At 40.4% G+C, this 18,221-nt stretch overlaps 1 protein-coding gene across 1 annotated transcript; it reads left to right on the plus strand.

Moving 5' to 3' along the window:
• Nucleotides 1–2,922: 2,922 nt before the first annotated feature.
• On the plus strand, nt 2,923–13,259 carry LOC135706234 (cystathionine beta-synthase-like). Its single transcript, XM_065227801.1, has 5 exons — nt 2,923–3,228; nt 11,416–11,522; nt 11,587–12,487; nt 12,544–12,872; nt 12,932–13,259. Exons 1-5 carry the CDS (start codon nt 3,065–3,067, stop codon nt 13,060–13,062), a joined length of 1,632 nt encoding a protein of 543 aa, XP_065083873.1. The 5' UTR covers nt 2,923–3,064; the 3' UTR covers nt 13,063–13,259.
• The last annotated feature ends 4,962 nt before the right edge of the window (nt 13,260–18,221 follow it).

The raw sequence follows: 18,221 nt of genomic DNA on the forward strand, positions 1-18,221 counted from the left end.
CGGTTCCTTCTAGTCTTAGAGTTACCTCTATGGTAGTAGCATAGAGGTAACTCTAAGACCAGAAAGTCCCGAAGAAACGTGCTCAACTTTTTGGCTCAGCTCTGGTACTCTCTTCGGTCCCAAGCTAATCGATGCACCCCTCGAAACATAGGAGAATCCACGAACCTCTCCTTCTTTTCCTTTATTTAACGTCGGTCTCTGTTTCGCAATCTAGTGCCAATCACCGACGGACATCGATTGCCATCCATTGACCGCAACCGAATGTGCAGGAGAGTATTGCAATCGAACAGAAATTCAATCACCTTTATGTTTTGTGTGCTTCTCAAATTCAACTAGTTTTTGGAACTAAAAACAATATTCTAACTCTATTGATTAATTGATCTTCGTTGGTTAATAAATGGCACCAAGAAATGTGCAAAATATTGCAATCCAATCAATTATTATTTTACACGTAAATCGAATCAAAAATAAGTCATTTGAAATGCTAGCTTCTAGCAAGGGTTGCAAGATAATGTAGGAATAAATCCCTGCTGCCGAATTGTATTTTGTTTTCTCCGCCTATCTCTCCCTCTGAGTATTTCTAGGAATATCCACTAACCCCTCATTTTATCGGTCAAACTTTCATAGTGAATCAAAACAAACATTGTGCAGTACTAGAATTTTGACTAGAATGGCGTACGTTAATCGATTTGCTTGGGACCAATAGGCTAGTCAAGTAGTGAGCCAATTTAAAATCGTTAGTTTAGTATTGATTTTTGATTATACCTTCTCTTTCTAAGAAAATGAGGTGCAACGGAATCATTTTTGCGACAATCAACTCTCAGTTTTAACTTTACACGTTTTCAATAGTCTCGCAACCCTAATAAAAATGTTATGGTTAATATGTTAAAAGAAGTGTTTGGGGTATAATCCAAACCATTTGCGGAATAGTTCAATCATTTGGGTTATAGGTTCATGCATGATATTTTGCTCCAATATCACACGTGATATTGAGATCGTATGAAAGCGGAAAAGTATCAATTTGCAAATGATTTTGCCATCACTGGTTGGTTGTATCATAACCCGCAAAAACGCGAACCATAGATTGACCTTACCTAAAATGGTTAAAAATTGTTTATAATCCCTGCTAAATTTTAACTGAAATGGTTATGGAACTTTACATGAACGTTTAATGATAAAGTTTCAACCTTATGTATTATGGTTTTTTGGAACTGGACCTTACAAATAATGGGTTGTTAAGAACCATTACCGTTCCAAATTCTTGTTTTCTCCATACATTTTCGGAAAGAGAACTATATTAGAACCTTTTAACTTATGGTTTGAGAACTTTAATGGTAATGGTTATGGTAGTCAGTAAGGTCCACGAATGGTTTTGTAACATCGATCAACTTTATGTGGAATATATCGCGAATTGGTTGCCTGTAATTTACTGATTACCAATTCACGATATATTCCACGTAAAGTTGAGCGATAATACAAAACCATTAATGGACCTTACTGACTACCATAACCATTACCATTAATGTTCTCAAATCATAAGTAAAAACGTTCTTATATAGTTCTCTTTCTGAAAATGTATGGAGAAAACAAGAATTTGGAATGGTAATGGTTCTTAACAACCCATTATTTGTAAGGTCCAGTTCCAAAAAACCATAATACATAAGGTTTAAACTTTATCATTAAACGTTCATGTAAAGTTCCATAACCATTTCAGTTAAAATTTAGCAGGGATTATAAACAATTTTTAACCATTTTAGGTAAGGTCAATTTATGGTTCGCGTTTATGCGGGAGACTAACAGTAAGACCAGGGTGTCCCGAAGAAACATACTCAATCTTTCGACTCAGGAAGTACCAGACCTTCTGTTTCAAGATATTTAAAGCACACCTCGAAAATCCACGAGCCCCTCATTAAACTCTGTTAAATTTATAAGGTGATTCAAAATAAACACTGATTATAGATTCTAGGCAGGCAGCCGTCGCACTTAGGTTAGAGCATATTTAAAGGGGATGTTATCACTTAAGTTGTATTTCATAGATCCTTAAGCCATAGTGAGAATAGTTTTGTTAAAAAATATATTTCATATGGTTATGAATTTTTGTACAATTCTACTAACTTTTGTTAATGTGTTTGCACATGTTAAACACCTACGTTTGTCAGCGAAGATCTATGTCCAATCGAATCTTTTCAAAATCCATCTGTTTCCTAGAGGAATACGTTAAATTCCGAGGGGAATAACTCTCCCTTCAATGCAGAAAAAATGTTGCTTTACTGCGCTGAGCTACGCACACGCTGTGTTGAAATATACAAGATTAATGAAGATTAGAAATATTTCCTTCAAAAAGATGAAGTGTGGTGCAAGTAGATGCGGAAAATTTAATTTGCTAGCATGAGATGTTTTGAGCATTTGGAAGTGTCGTCGCACCCCCTATTAAATTCTACAAAATGCGGCCCTGAATGGGTCACACAATAATCACTCAGAGAGCACATGCGCAACAAACCAGTAAATAAAGAGCGGGAGCGAGAGCTCCCAAACCACAATCACTCCTTCCAAACAAACTCTCCTCAAAATATGCAGAGACTGCCGAAACCACAACGTCATTACGATAAGAAGTCACTGCTTAGGAGCAGATTTTTTTTATTGTATATGTGGTAAAACCATAAGCTGATGCTTCTGCTATTGCTGAAATGTCTGCTTCCTGAGTTATTATTTTCATTTTCAACCTCAAGCTTTCCCATTCCCATGTCGGATTGCTTAATTCTTATCAACTCGCATCGCCTTCTCTGCGAGCTGAGCTGCATTTGAGCGTCTCGTTGGGTTGCGGTTTAAGAGCATAAGAACGGGAGCAAACCACGCCGTACTCTTTCAATTTAAATTGATTGGTTCTAGCTGATGAGGGTTCAGTCGAATTTGGCTTGCCGTTCGCACCGGTTCATTTACTCTATCGCACGAGAGTACATTTGAGCGTAATAGCTATCCTATGTGTGGCGTTTCGGTTAATGAGTAACAACTCTTTAGTAAGCTTTATATCATTGTCCTCCACGTGTATTTGAGTGATTGAAAGATGTCCACCACCAACCATCGAGTTTGCCCAATGTCCAACGGGCACAGCAATGGAGTCGAAAGCCGCGAGGAATTTCTCGCTCACTTCAAGCGACCTGATCTGCCTTCCCGGTGCACTTGGGCTGTTGGAACTGCCGAAACGAGCCCACACCACCACAAACCGCTGTAAGTATCAGTCGTCAGCGTGAGATGGGGGAACGGAAGATGCGACTGTGTTGGGTTTACACTGAGGCATCGATTTATTGGTGGTATCAATTTTATCTAACGTAGGCGGATTTTTCAGTGAACGATGAACTTGAACACGTTGCAGGAAGCGACGTCGCCCGAATCAACCTGTTCAACGTCTCTCAAAACAAAAACAAATAAAATGTTACTACTTTAAATCGATACACATTAGTGAACCTAGAAGACCCTATTCATTTTGGAACCGATTTGAATATGTTTATGACTCAAAACTGTTGAAAACGTCCGGTAAGAAGTGAGGTTACGAGACGCCACTGGTTGCAGGATGGTGTATAATTGAAAGCGTACTCAAAATTCGCTTACTCGAGCTGATATGAACAGTATTTTCGATCAGAAATCATCAAAAAATGCAACCAAAGCCGTATTGGTTTGTGCACAGTGGAAACAATATGTTGCTCGTTTTCAATATTAGCACAGAACCTTGTTTACAACAAATCCATACTCAATTATCTACAACGTAATTTTACGATGAACTTCTAAAAAAAAATTAGTGACCTTGAGCTATGCTACAGGTTAGTCTCAGGGATAGATTCAGCAGTAAACAGTTAATCACTTCATTCGAGCTGATTAAAATGCTCGAACAAACTTTCAATCAAAATAATATTTTGAGATTTTTTTCATTGCCCAGGTTGTAATATTGCCCAACAAATGTTTATCTAATCGAAAAAAAATTGTACAGTATTCAATTCATGAATGTACACATCGCATAACACATTACGCAACCAAAGGAACGACCTCTGTGCAACTGGTGCGTTGTAATATTTAACAACTTTTTTGCTGTGTAAAACATCTAAACCATTAACAAAAAACCTAATGGTTCAATGTGACAGTATAAAATGGAAACATTCGGATAAGAAAGATTAAAAACACACTTCCATATCATACCAACGAAATCAGTTTATCAACTGATAAAATTTGTTTTTGTTTGTTGCTTCTTTTGTTTAGGAATTTCAGCATTAACAGTATGTACTCGTTTATTCCGGAACACTGGATTTGCTCATCGGACAAAATGTATAGATCAGCTAAGTGATTGATTATAGAGTAAATTGTAACTTTTTTCAAAACATTCTTGAACATTTTACCTACTCCAAGGTTGTCTTACGACCTATGCCTATCGCTCTTACAAAACTCATTCTTTATGCATTTACGGTCTATGATTTGTTTTCTTCGGTTGTATCCTTTACGATGAATCAGGAACCCATAGAAAAACAGACGTAACTCTTACAACTCAAAATATCTTCAACTTGAATTCCGATTACTCAGTTTCGTTCGATGGGCCAGGAGTGCAATCTAGCGGGACAAAATTAATAACTCAGAAATCAAGCATATCCGTGACTAGGTGTCTTCAGCAAAGTTTCTCACAATAGTTAAAACCATCTACAGTCGAAATTCGATGGTTGGGCCACCAGCTCGACTCAACTAACGAAATCGATTCATTATTGGGGTCGAGGTTAAAATTTTTTGAGAGGTGAGTGCATTGTTTGTTGTGGAAAGTTTATTGAAACTGAATGAAGCAAGCTGTTCTTGACGAATTGCGAGTAAAACTAAAATATTATGAGTACCTATCAAAGAATTACAATCATTACACATTATGCGCAGTGGCAAACGCATTTGCCCATCCCTCGGAAGAGTTCATGTTTGATTTACATGGAATTTTGACATCCAGTTGCTTTTTAATTGGGTCGTGACCCAACTGTCGGGGCCGCAACTAATAAGTAGCTCTTGTATTAAAAGCTTAACTATTGAATAATGACACGCTTCTTCATAATCATCGTCTTCGAAGTCACTCTCGGGAATAATTGGTACAGCCGCTGCACTCGTTTTTTCCGTAACCTCTGACAATAGTGACACAGTCTGTTCAACATCTAGTCTGATCACCGTGCGACCACCTCCTCGATCAGCTTTCAATTCACGACATCCAATTGTCCCTTCGTTGATGAATAAAGCATCCCGACTCTTGACAATCTGGTTTTCAGATCAAACAAACGATAACTCTTGGTATCTTCATCCAATGCTAGCAAAATGCATGCTTCTGATTTTACATTCCATTTGCGACATTCTGGTTCGGAAGATTATAACGTACACACCTAGAAAAATTCATGTAAATATAGATACTCTGAGACTGATTTATACGAGCGTCAATTTTGACATACAATTGAGTCATAATAGACGCAAAATTCAGCTCAATCAAACGTACTTTTCGTCGAGTACCGAACTTTTCAGTCTCGGAGCACTTAATCTTACATGACATGTTTGTTTACGTCTCATCCTGTATGTCAAAGATGGATTCCGTCACGTGTAAAATTATGTATTTCTAAGTGTGTACTACAAATTATGGTCCAGAACTCTTCAGATGTGACATCATGTCTTCACGTCAGTGAACGATTCAGGAGGTACACCGCCATTGACACAGCTTGTACCCAAAAATGTTTGTCAAGGCTCACTTCAAAAAGCATAAACCTCACACTATCAATCGATTCGCCCTCTCAGTCTGTCCATTTTGTTCCGAAGTGCCGATGCCGGATTCCAAACTTTGCAATGTATTCCGAAACCTTCTGGTTTGTATATTACAACCCGTTGTCGGTTCGGATGATTTTGACCTTCTATCTAGTCTGTCGCTCTGCCATCACATGAAAGTTTCTGAATGAATCCAGAACTTCGTCTTCCGACTTTGATAGCAGAAAATAGATAAACATCCATCTTGACTTGTCATCTACAAATACTATATAATATATGCTTACTCCTAACGACTTTACTTCCATCGGACCACAGATTTCCGAGTGTACGACCTCCAACACTTCAGAGACACGGGAACCCTTAATGCTGAATGTTTGCCGACTGTGTTTTGCCATCGCATATACGCTGCAATCGCTATCCGTCTTTTCACTCAGTTCCATGCCATCAACCAGCATATCCGCCAGCTTCTTTAATTCCGCCGAATTCAGATGGCCCATTCGTCGATGTCAGATATCCAGGGACACAGCTGATGAGCATCCCTAATAAAATTGTTATGGTTACTTTGCTTAACGATGTGTTCGGGGTATCATCGAAACCATTTGTGGAATAGTTCTATTATTTGGGTTATCGTGCTGGTCCAGCCTAGAGATGGTCTAATATAAGAGAGGAGCGGACTGGATGGTTTTGAGCCAAACGAACTGTCAAAGTCAGAGCCAATCGAGCAGCGCCTATCTTGATTGCATTGGCAGTGTTGTAAGAAATCATCTAGGCATATGTTGCCAAAGCAGTTTGTTTTGAATCCGCTCCGCTCTTATACTAGACCCTCTCTAGTCCAGCCTAAACAAATCATTCATGTGGCTAGCTGTTGCCACTACATTCAGCACTCTACAACCACAAACGAAGTGACAGACGGAGCGGCTCGAAAACTTTGGTGACTCACCTGCTATTGCAATTTTTCAGTGTACCACATGGCAGCACCACTATTGCTGGATTGTACCACATGGCAACATTACTACTGGATTGAAGTAGCATTTTCACCAAATGTACTAGAATGTTTTGGTTCTATCTCTTTCACTCCACTCAAAACTGAGATGCATAAAAAAAAATGACAAAATGATACACTCTTTGCACACTGTCAAAGAACCATTGTACACAAAATCAACTTTGTCCAAAACCAAAACAAAAATACTATCCCATCTGGTGGATGATGGCACAAGCATCTAAGAAAATTCTATTACAGCGAACCACATTATTTTAATTGATTTCTTCGCCAGTTAGTCATCTGTCACTTCGTTTGTGCTACAACCTTCGTTTGCAAAAACCATAGTGTATCCGTTCTTCACAATCCTGTTGACGGAAAGGAGATTCACTGATAACTGGGGAATATAATATAAAATATCGTACCTCGTTGACTTGATGCCCAGAACTGCTTTTCCGACAATGTGGCCTTAAAACGGTTTTTTTCCGATAGATTCAATGCTCATTTCTCCCTTGTCGACCACAACAGCATTAACACTCGATGGCTTCAGATCCTTCAACAACGTCTTGTTGTGAGTCATGTGGACTGTTGCTCCGGAGTCGAAAAACCAATCGGTGCTGCCGTTCGACTCAATCGACGACAATCCGGTGCAAAAAACTTCTTCCTTCGAACTTCTATAGTCTTTTGCGATGTGGTCGTATTTCTTACACTTCCTGCACTTCGGACCTTTTGATTCCGTATTGGGTTGGTTGAACGTTGTCTGCCTGTTGAATTCTCCACGCTTCCCTTTTGGCAGTAGTCTTGATGGCATCCTCTGTTACCGGTGTTCCGGAGTTTTCCAGAGCCAAAATCATTGGTCTGTACTCCTTTGGTAGATCACATAGCAGGAACGCGCGAATCCATTCCCCCGAAATCTTGAATCCAACTCCGTTTAACTGATGAGCCGTCGAAATAACTTGATTCACGTCCGACATCGGCGAACAGCTTGCAAGGTCAGTCTTCACCAGTTTCCACAGAAGTACTACTCGCCTATTCCGCAGAAGTACTACTCGCCTAGTGAGTCTGGAATCTTCAAACGCTTTCTCCAGGGGGTCCCAGACTTCCTTCGCAGTTGTCGCTTCCTCCACATGAACATAGTTCGTTGAATCCAGCAACAAAATTGTCTTCGCTCTTGCTTTTCGGTTTTTCGTGGCGTTGACTCCCTCGAAAGTTCCGTCCGCTCTCCTATCGGGTTTGACGGCCTCCCAAAGATCTTCAAGCTCGAGGTAAGTTGTGACGGCAAACTTTCATGTCACCCAATTCAACCGTCCGTACAGTCGTTCGAACCCGGGACAGAGCTGGTAAATATCACGGCCTTCATGTGAAAATGAGAAAACAGGTTCCCTCACTATCACGAGACAAAACTACCTATCATGAGATTTATTATCATTTTCCAATGATCTAACATTCATGAGAAATATTGTCATACGGCTTCGACATCAACATTTCTTACTGATTTAGATGAATTTAGGCAAGTAACAGTATGTAATCGGTAGAGTGAATATATTTTTAAGATTTCCGCGGTACAAGTAACAATAATATCAAGAAATGAGCTAGTAATTGCGATGTTAACAACACTGTCACGTTCCGTCATTACAAAAAAAAAAAACGATGAGATTTTGAAATAAATCTCTATCATCGTTTTCTCATCTGATGATAGTGACAGAAGTATCTCTGTAAATATTGCTTGAGATCTTTCATTGAAAATGACATTTGCCAGCCCTGACCCGGGAAGACTTGAAAACCCGTGAGCTTCCGAATTCTGACTTCTACTTAAATTGCTGGTGGTCATTTCGAACCGTCAGAGCTTCAATTTTCAGTGGTGAATAGATCCATAACCTGTTGTAATGATTTATTGAGAATACGACTTGTTCGTTTGACGTTCAATAACAGATTGAAGAAATTTATTTTATCGATAGGAGTCATGGCTTAATATTCTAATAGGATTAGAAAGGAAGGAAATGCAGTTTGCAGAGCTAAAATGCCGGAAATGAAACGCGTGATACTGATGAATTTCAACAATATTGTGCAATAGATTCAAATTATATAGCAGCGCAGGTGGTGTAAGCGTGATTGCCTCTCACCCCAAAAAGCTTGGATTCAATCCCAGTCGACGTCGCCGGGATTTTCTGAGGCATTAAATCTCTGATCACATCTTAAAACCGTTGGTTCCCGGTCCATTCGTTGATGGGTCGATATGTAGGGTCCAGGTGTGGGAGCTGCCTCCCTTGCGTCGGTAGCATTGATATTCAAGACGGAAAACAAGATCGACGAAAAACAAATCAAGAAAAAAAAAGTATCAAAATATATGTAGCGCATTGCAGATGTGGAGTAGCTTCTTCTTCTTCCTCGCATTTCAAGCTTATTGCGTATGGCATATTAGCTTTTTGCGTGCTCTCAACTTAGTGTTCTAGATGCACTTCCACAGTTATTAATTGAGAGCTTTCGATGCCTGTACCATTTTTGCATTGGTATAATTGTGTGGCAAGTCCAATCATACTTCTATGCCCAGGGAAAACCCAAAAAATTCCTAGACCATACCGGGAATCGAACCCAGCCACCTCCAGCATGGTCTTGCTTTGTAGCTGTGCCTTTACCGACTGAAGTTTGTGGAGTAGCGTTAGGCTTAAATAAGTCTTGTTCAGTCTTTAGGTCAGCTAACTTATTGAGGTTGAATTATGGGGATACAATTCGCTTTATTCACTACTGATCAACTAACTATATATTGAGCCTGGTGTTAATCAGCACCTTACACCTTAAATCAACCAATAATCAGCTTCTGTTCTAACTGTTCAGCTTGAATTATTATTTGGGGTGAATGATGAAACGTAAACATGCATGCATGTAACAATAAGTGTTTCGATACCCAAAAATACACAACTCTATGAGATGCACATTAGATTGAATTGAATTTCTCGTCCTTTCTGACTAAGCTTTAAATCCATTGTGACGCTTGCATGTGTTGGTCTTAAAGCACCAAAAAATGCAAGTATTTTTCGTAGCGTGTACAAATGATCTAAATACTAATTGAATGGCTTTCAGTCAACCAATAACTCATACTGAGTAACATAAACATCGATAGCGTATTTTCAACTATCCAATAGCTTATAATCAGCTAATAAACTGACAGCTAATAGCTTGGTAGTTGGGAAAAAGTCAAATAAGTGATCTTTAATTTCACACCACTTCGCCCAGCTAAAAATTTTATTGCCCATAGGCCACTTAAGCGATTTTAAGTTCTTACAATATGTATATTGAAAGCTACCAGTTTTTTCAATGTGGGCTACTATCAAAGAAATTTTAAAATCCGCTGAAGTATAAAAGCATGAAACTCTGTCTCTATTCGCTATTACAAATGGCAGCCAAATTGATCTTCATTGCTAATGTTCTTAAAGCTTGCCACCTTTGCATCAAAGTACTTACCTTTTTTCTGGGATCAGCTCTGCGGCACGACTCGTTTATACGGTATTTCTATTAAATATGTTGCTAAATAAATAATAAAACTTGTCACGGAACTAATGAAAATTCAATAACAAAGCCGTAGGATTTATGTACTACTGCCGCTCGGTCACCAATTCGTTTCCATTAGTATGGGCTGCCTACCTAAAATAAATAGAAAATAAAATAAAATAAAATTAACCGGATCTAAAATCAAACATTCACTGTACAAAAAAAAATCATCTGACTAACATACAATGTGAAAAATCACATCCCCCACCACAGCTGTAGATAAACTCATTTTGTTTACGGTTATTATTAGACACGGTTTCTATCCCTATCCCCTTCATCTGATTTTCTCGTGCACCGTAAATAGAACAAAAATCTGTCCTCTTTCTAACTAGTTCCGAGTTTTTGAACACGTTCAAGCATGTGAAACAATGGTTTGTAAAAACGTAATTCATTGATAACCCCGTGTGGCAACTAGCCAAAATATGACGTTCCAATAAAATGTAAACAAGTTTTACTCGAAACGAACAACGCACTAACCGGGTGATATGACTTTGACTGAAAATAGTTCATCGAACCTAACATTCCACACAGCTACGTTAATTGTTAACACCAACATGGAGAGCGCAATCAATCTCTGACTCCGCAACTAGTCTGATAATATGAAACCGATTTGATAACCTAACGCAAAACCACATTTTTCATTAAAGCTGTCGAATGTTGCCCTTCCTTTCCGCGCAGTTCCTAATCACCAACATTACCGAACCTTATCATCACTAAAAGACGCAAAACAGGAAAACCAAACCACCCCTTATCAACAACGCGCCGCTGCCGAAATTTGACAGATTGAAGAAAAAAAAGCTGAATGGTTTTGCTGAACGCTTCCTTCCTCTTCGGCTCAGCACACGAGCGAGCCGAATAGCAGGCGCTCGTTAATGACCACACGCGAACACGGGCGCAATTTCTGTGCCTGTGATTGGTGCAATGGGACGCGGCGCGCAGATGACGACAATGACAGACCGGCTGCTTGCAGCCAAGTAGTGACCGACTTATATGAATGTATGAATGAACGGGGACCTTGACCTATGGTTATCGATAGGAGGGGCGTGTGCGTTGAGATACGGTTAATCTTAACGAAAAAAATGATAATAAATCGATTTCACTTTTTTCGAAATTCCTTTCCACAGGATTCAACGTCCCAAGACAATGCAAACCATCCTGGAAGCGGTTGGAAATACACCCCTGGTTAAACTGAGCAAGATTGCGAAGGCAGCGAACCTGAAGTGTAATTTGTGTAAGTTTCCGATCAGTGATCTTATCGGGATTTTTTGTCAATGAATTTGTTTTTACTCTTGCAGACGGGAAATGTGAATTCCTGAATGCTGGCGGTTCGGTCAAGGACCGCATCGGTTTGCGTATGATTGAGGAAGCCGAACGCAAGGGTCTCCTCAAGCCGGGCTATACGATCATTGAGCCCACCTCGGGCAACACCGGTATCGGTCTGGCCCTGGGTGCCGCAGTCAAGGATTACAAATGCCTCATCGTCATGCCGGAGAAGATGTCCAACGAGAAGGTCGATACGTTGAAGGCCCTAGGTGCCAAGGTGGTGCGTACTCCCACGGAAGCATCGTTCGATTCACAGGAAGGGCTAATCGCCGTCGCCCAGAAGTTCCAACGAGAGATTCCAAACTCGATCGTGCTGAATCAGTACACCAATGCGGGCAACCCATTGGCCCATTACGACGGAACGGGATCGGAGATCGTGGATCAGTTGGAAGGCAAAATCGACATGGTGGTCGTAGGAGCCGGAACAGGAGGTACCGTTTGCGGTATCGGAAGAAAGATCAAGGAAACTGTTCCGGACTGCGTCGTCGTAGGAGGCGATCCGGAAGGATCGATCCTTGCAGAACCGGAAGAGCTGAACAAGACCGACGTCAACTTCTACGAGGTGGAAGGTGTGGGATACGACTTCATCCCGACGGTTTTGGATCGCAGTGTGGTAGATCGTTGGTACAAGTTTAACGACAAGGCCGCCCTACCTATGGCTAGGCGTTTGATTGCTGAGGAAGGATTGCTCTGCGGAGGTAGCAGCGGCGCAAACGTAATCGTGGCCCTGGAAGCTGCCAAGGAATTGAAGGAAGGCCAAAATTGCGTGGTTATTCTGCCGGACAACATCCGCAACTACCTGACAAAGTTCGTTTCGGACAGCTGGATGGAGGCTCGTAACTTCAAGGAATCCGTGAATGTCCACAACCACAAGTATGCTACTTTTGAAGTTCTAAAATTAAACCTTACTCTAACGATTTCTTCCGCAGATGGTGGAACAACAGCATCTCCACGCTCAATCTGTCGATTCCGATGACCGTGGGAGTGGACGTGTGCCTGCAGGAGGTCATGAACATTATGAAAACCAACTCGATCAATCAGCTGCCGGTAATCGATAACGACGGATCTATCAAGGGCATGGTTCATCTGCCGAACTTGATGGGTAAACTGCTAAACCGACTGGCCAAGCCAAGCGATCCTGTGGCACGTGCGGTCTTCAAGAAGTTTGTCCAAGTCGAGCGTACCGACTGTCTGGGTCATGTTTCTCGGATTCTCGAACAGGATCCGTTCGTGTTGGTCGTGCAGAAGGAGAAGAAATGTAAGATTTTTCGAATGATGAACTATCTTCTTTTGATATTTATCTTCTTCAAATTGCAGTCACCGACGGAGACAACTTCGAACTGAGGGAAACCGTCGTCGGGATCATCACGCAACGGGATATGCTGGATTTCCTGTCGATTTCGGAAAATGTTGTCAACGGCTTCGAGAAGCTGAATCTGCATGCTTAGAAACTAGTTCAAACGACAACTTGTATTGATGTGAGATGCATTTAAAGGAAATTCCACCTTTCAGTACTTTTATATCAATTTGACACTCTAGTTTAAGGGACCAACGACTTTCTCGTGTGAGGAAATAGTTAATTTTTTTAAACTAGCAATTTAATATCGATTAAAGCATTAACCTATTAGTACGCGATCATGGAAGATTATGATTGAGTTCGATTTTAACTTCTTAACAAAACAAAGATTTTTTTTAGTCAAAATATTGTCCTCCTTTTACAGAAATCATAAAAAGCTAATTCAATTTTTTTCCTCAATTACTTCTGCTATATTTTACGGTATAGGTTAGTAATAATAAGTTCAATCCATAGTGCAAACCTACCCAGTAAGCTGAAAACAAATCTTTTGAACAAGTTTATACATTTAAATAAAAATATACAACAACAATAAACTGGCTAACAATTCCGTGAGCACTCTGCGTATAAATGCGCCTAAATGTAGGCAATTTGGTCAGTTCAGAGAAAAAATAGCGTCAGATTATTTGACAATCGCGGTGCTACTTTTTCTTTAAATTCTCAATATTCCGAATAAATATAATAAATCTGACCGATTTTTTTTTTTTTTTTTAGATTTAGGAACTAAAAATTATGCAATATTACTTCTCACCTTTCCGCGATTATCACTAAACCCCGGCATCATTTATGTCGACGTAAGACGGGGTGACATTCGGCCAAAATTTAATAATGGGTATTGATGTAAATATCTTGAATATACAGAAAATAATGACTAGAATGTGTTTCTTGATCTCCAGGAAGAAAGAGTAGATAACATTAACTAGTTGTTTTATAAAAAAAATAGTGCTATAAAGTTAAGTGCCATAAATAGTAGCAAAGACACGTTTTTAAAAATGTCCTCAGGCAAACGAAAGTTTGAAGTATACTTTTATATTGGATTGACACGCAATCTTTAGCCAAACATACGAAGTAAATTGTGATCATAACCAAGTGTACCCTAATAGCTACGTTACATTTACATATTTTAACTAAATTTATAGTTTTGGTCTATTCTAATTTAATTTTAGTAAAATCAACCATTTCCATGACAGTCGAAAATTATATCATTGATGCATATGCTTGAAATTGTTTTCCTTGCTATAATGTGAATGTTGTAAGGTAGGGACGACAAATTTTGATTTTTTGGCCTAATGTCACCCCCACTTACGGTACGATACTTATTTAACTGAGCAGCATTCTCTGGAGCAATGATTTTTAAAGACGATTAGACGAATAGAATTCGATTCGGTTGAAAATTAATGAATGAATTTGAAGTGCGTATCCTTTGCCCTGCTGCACAAGCAGCATTGTGATACATATACTGGTCATCTCGGGAAAGCGATTCTCTGGGAACTGGTTCGAATTCATAGGAAAACCGTTTTTATTGTGTAAAGAAGCCAATGTACACAGAATTTGCAAAAACGACATCTCATCCTTTGCCTTTTCGCAAGATGTTAACAGATAACCAATATTATTATTATAACGGTTCGCCTCTTAATGGATTGAACCAATTTACTAAACATATATTTTCATCAAAAATAGACTAAAACTAACACCCAGAAAATTTACGTTTCCGATTCACTTGGGGATATTAAATCTAGAGGAGCCGGTATAAGTTGTCTAAAGTGTCTTCAAGAAGAAATCAGGAACTTCCGAGGAAAATAGGTACAACAAATTCGGGGAATGTAAAAGACACATCCCGAGGGACAAGCTAGAAGAAAATTCCGAAGATAGTCGGATGAAAATTCCGGGGGAATTCAGATTAACCTTTCCGGAGAAGGCGAAAGAAATCTCTTCCCCCTAATCAGCGGGAACTTCCGGGTCAAGGTGACCGAAATTTTTAGAGGAAGTTGGAAGAGACTGTGATTAATTTCCGGGGAATCTCTGATAATACTCTGACCACCACGTAACAAAGCTCATATATAGTACAGTATTAGAGTCCCTGAAAATTTCATGACAATCTAAATTTTACATAGTCGGTAAATCACACGGTAGCGAATCATAATCTACGAGAAATCTTTTTGCATCTCTTGCATCTAAATCCACCTATTCGCGTCGCTCTCCAACCCTCTGCAGGAAATCTTCAAAATCTTCATCAATCTTTTTTTCTATCTGTCGCGCATCTCACAACAGCCAAGCGTAATTTGTCCTGCATATTAGATAGTCACCCCCCTCGGTTGAGAGACTTATTTTTGGCAAGTACTTCTAAGTGATGCAATTTAACTGTGGACATCCAAAACTATTATAAAAATTGAAATACATTGTTTAGTTTAAAAAAACAGTGAAGCTTAGTGAAAATCATTAGCATACGGTCCGTGATATAAGAACATGACCGTTGGACGGCTGCCATATCGATTTTACGAATGCAGTTTTTGATCCTGTTGGTGAGTTGCTGGGTGTCCTTGGCCATCCAATTATCCGTGTTTACCGTTGCCGTTGCCAATCAGACTAAGGCATTTTGCTCGAACCACTTATTCGTTTTCACTTTCAGTCCAACCTCCACTGCTACCATTAGACCAAGCCTAAATAATTACTTCACACAACTCTTCCGTAACATGGGATCAATTTTGAACCCTTCCACTGATTTTTCCTCAACAATTTCACCATGAAAAACTAGTTTTAAAATTCACTGATTTATTTTCCTACTTCATACGGGCAGAGCTGCCAGATCCTTCTCATTTTCGACGGTCACCAGTGAGCCCAAATACACGAACTCATCGACCACCTCGATTTCGTCACCGTCAATCTGAACTCGGGGTGGGAGGCTAACATTGTATTCCCTAGAACCTCTTCCTCTCATGTATTTTGTCTTTGATGCGTTGATGGCAAGTCCAATCCGCCTAGCTTCAGCCTTCAGTCTGATGTACGTTTCCGCAATCGTCTCAAAGTTCAGTGCCATGATGTCAATGTCATCGGCGAAGCCAAGAAGCTGGATGGACTCCCTGAAGATCATGACACTCGTGTCTATCCCAGCTCTTCTGATCACACCTTCTAACGCGATGTTGAATAGCAGACACGAAAGTCCATTACCTTACCGCAACCCCCTTCGAGATTCAAAGGGACTCGAGAGTGTCCCCGATACTCGAACAACGCACATCACTCGATCCATCGTCGCCTTGACCAATCGCGTCAGTTTATCCGGAAATCCGTACTCGTGCATAATCTGCCATAGCTGATCTCGATCGATTGTGTCGTATGCGGATTTGAAATCGATGAACAAATGATGTGTGTGCACGTTGTATTCGCGGAATTTCTGCAGAACCTGCCGAATCGCGAAAATTTGGTCCGTGGTAGCACGGGCACCCATGAATCCCGCCTGGTACTGCCCCACGAACTCTCTTGCAAATGGTGACAGCCAGCGGCATAGAATTTGGGAGAGTACCTTGTAGGCGGCGCTCAGTGTGTGATCGCGCGGTAGTTGCAGCAATCCAACTTGTCGCCCTTTTTGTAGATTGGGCATACTACACCTTCCATCCACTCCTCCGGTAATATCTCCTCCTCCCAAATCTTGGCAATTACCTAGTGCAGCGCTTTAGCCAGTGCTTCACCACCGTATTTTAATAGCTCCGTGTATACCGTGGAGGTCAATAGACGTATAAAAGTAGAAGGGTGTGAGGCACGAACGGAAGCTTGACGTAGGACCGCTAGTGAACGGAACAAATATGTTGATCATTAAGTTTTTAACTCTTTCCGTTTTTGAATTGGTGGCCCTAAAAAGGGCCGGTTGTTTTTCAAATGGTGGCCACACCAGTACAAGTCGATGCCGACCGGATGACGGCGGTCTAATCATGCTGCCTATTGCGGGAAGCCTTTAGTACGGCCGATGTGGGTGCTTTCGTCGTGGTCCGTCTTCGTATTGGTGCGATGCGTGCTATTCCACTCATACGTCGTGTCCGACGCTTATCCGCTGCTTTCTCCTCCCTTCCTTTCATTGGTGAAATGATGAGTGATCAACCGAGCATTGAGCTCGTTCATGTAAGCATGCGCAATGTGTCGTTTGTTCGATTTGCGCTCTATCGTTGCGTCCGTGTTTGGGATTTTTCGTTACATGTCTGATTTTTTTTTAATATTACCCCCCAGTATAGAAATTAGAGACGTAGGGTAGAGAACTACTTCGGCCTAATCGCCCGTTGTGGGCCTATCGAGCAGAAAACTTCAAATAAATCCATGCTTTCAGAGTTAACAAGTCAATTATGAGTTTGGTATGATACTTTAGTTAATAAGCTACGAAACGAAGTCAATGAGAACGCATGATATAAAGATTTGTATCCATTATTTCAAAAACAAAAGAAGCACTCCGACCGAATCAATTTTTATCTTCATCCGAAAGGCCGAAGTGAATTCATTGGCGTTTCAATGCGTTAGTACAACTGTCTTCTTTCGGTTCGGTTTATGGATTCTGAACAAAGTATGAATGCGTTCAAGCTTAAGCCCTTTAGTTAAAGTATGGACGACTGTCACCACAAAACTGAAAAAAAGCTATTCCAATCGCGCAAAGCGGTGCGATTGAAAAACTTTTGACAGACGTCCATACTTTTACTGTAGGGCTTTAGTTCAAGCACATCACACAATCCGTAGGCAAGTTTTTCGTCAAGTGCTAGACTTTTGACAATATCTCAACGATTGGTTTGTTATTATCAAATCTTACGGTACATACGGAAAGGTAAATAAATTTGGAAGCCATCAGTAATAATAACATTCCGTTTGGTGCAAAACTGCGCTATATTAGGAAAGACTAAGTGCGGGTTGTGCTTAATAGGCCGATATCCGGGAGATTTGGTAAGTACGCGCATCTATTCAGCATCCATGGTTCAAAATGGTGATTCAATTCTTATTTGGCGGTTTCTTCCGGTAGTGGTAGCTTCCGACATTCATTTACCGTGGACAACAAATCAGCAAACTCGAACTTGTTCGTACACAAAATTGGAATCAGCACCGTTATACAAACCAGAACGCTCACCGGAACGAGTACCACGGGAAAATAATTTTCAATTATCACCGAAACAAAATGGCGAAAAAAAAAAGAAACGTGCTAAGGGATATGACACACCTCAATCTGACTGCCACGGCAGCGGGTACCGCGCTTTTTTTTTTTGCTGGCAGTTGTGCTGTCTG

The sequence above is a fragment of the Ochlerotatus camptorhynchus genome, unplaced genomic scaffold, assembly GCF_037179485.1.
Source record: "Ochlerotatus camptorhynchus isolate MF236.1 unplaced genomic scaffold, CSIRO-AGI_Acam_v1.1 ptg000276l, whole genome shotgun sequence".
NCBI classification, from domain to species: domain Eukaryota; kingdom Metazoa; phylum Arthropoda; class Insecta; order Diptera; family Culicidae; genus Ochlerotatus; species Ochlerotatus camptorhynchus.

Excerpts from the sequence above, each read along its gene's own strand:
- LOC135706234 (XM_065227801.1), top strand. The coding sequence starts at position 3,065 with ATGTCCACCACCAACCATCGAGTTTGCCCAATGTCCAACGGGCACAGC. Across the intron at positions 12,488-12,543 it reads GTGAATGTCCACAACCACAA|ATGGTGGAACAACAGCATCT; the intron begins GTATGCTACTTT and ends TTTCTTCCGCAG. Across the intron at positions 12,873-12,931 it reads CGTGCAGAAGGAGAAGAAAT|TCACCGACGGAGACAACTTC; the intron begins GTAAGATTTTTC and ends TTCAAATTGCAG.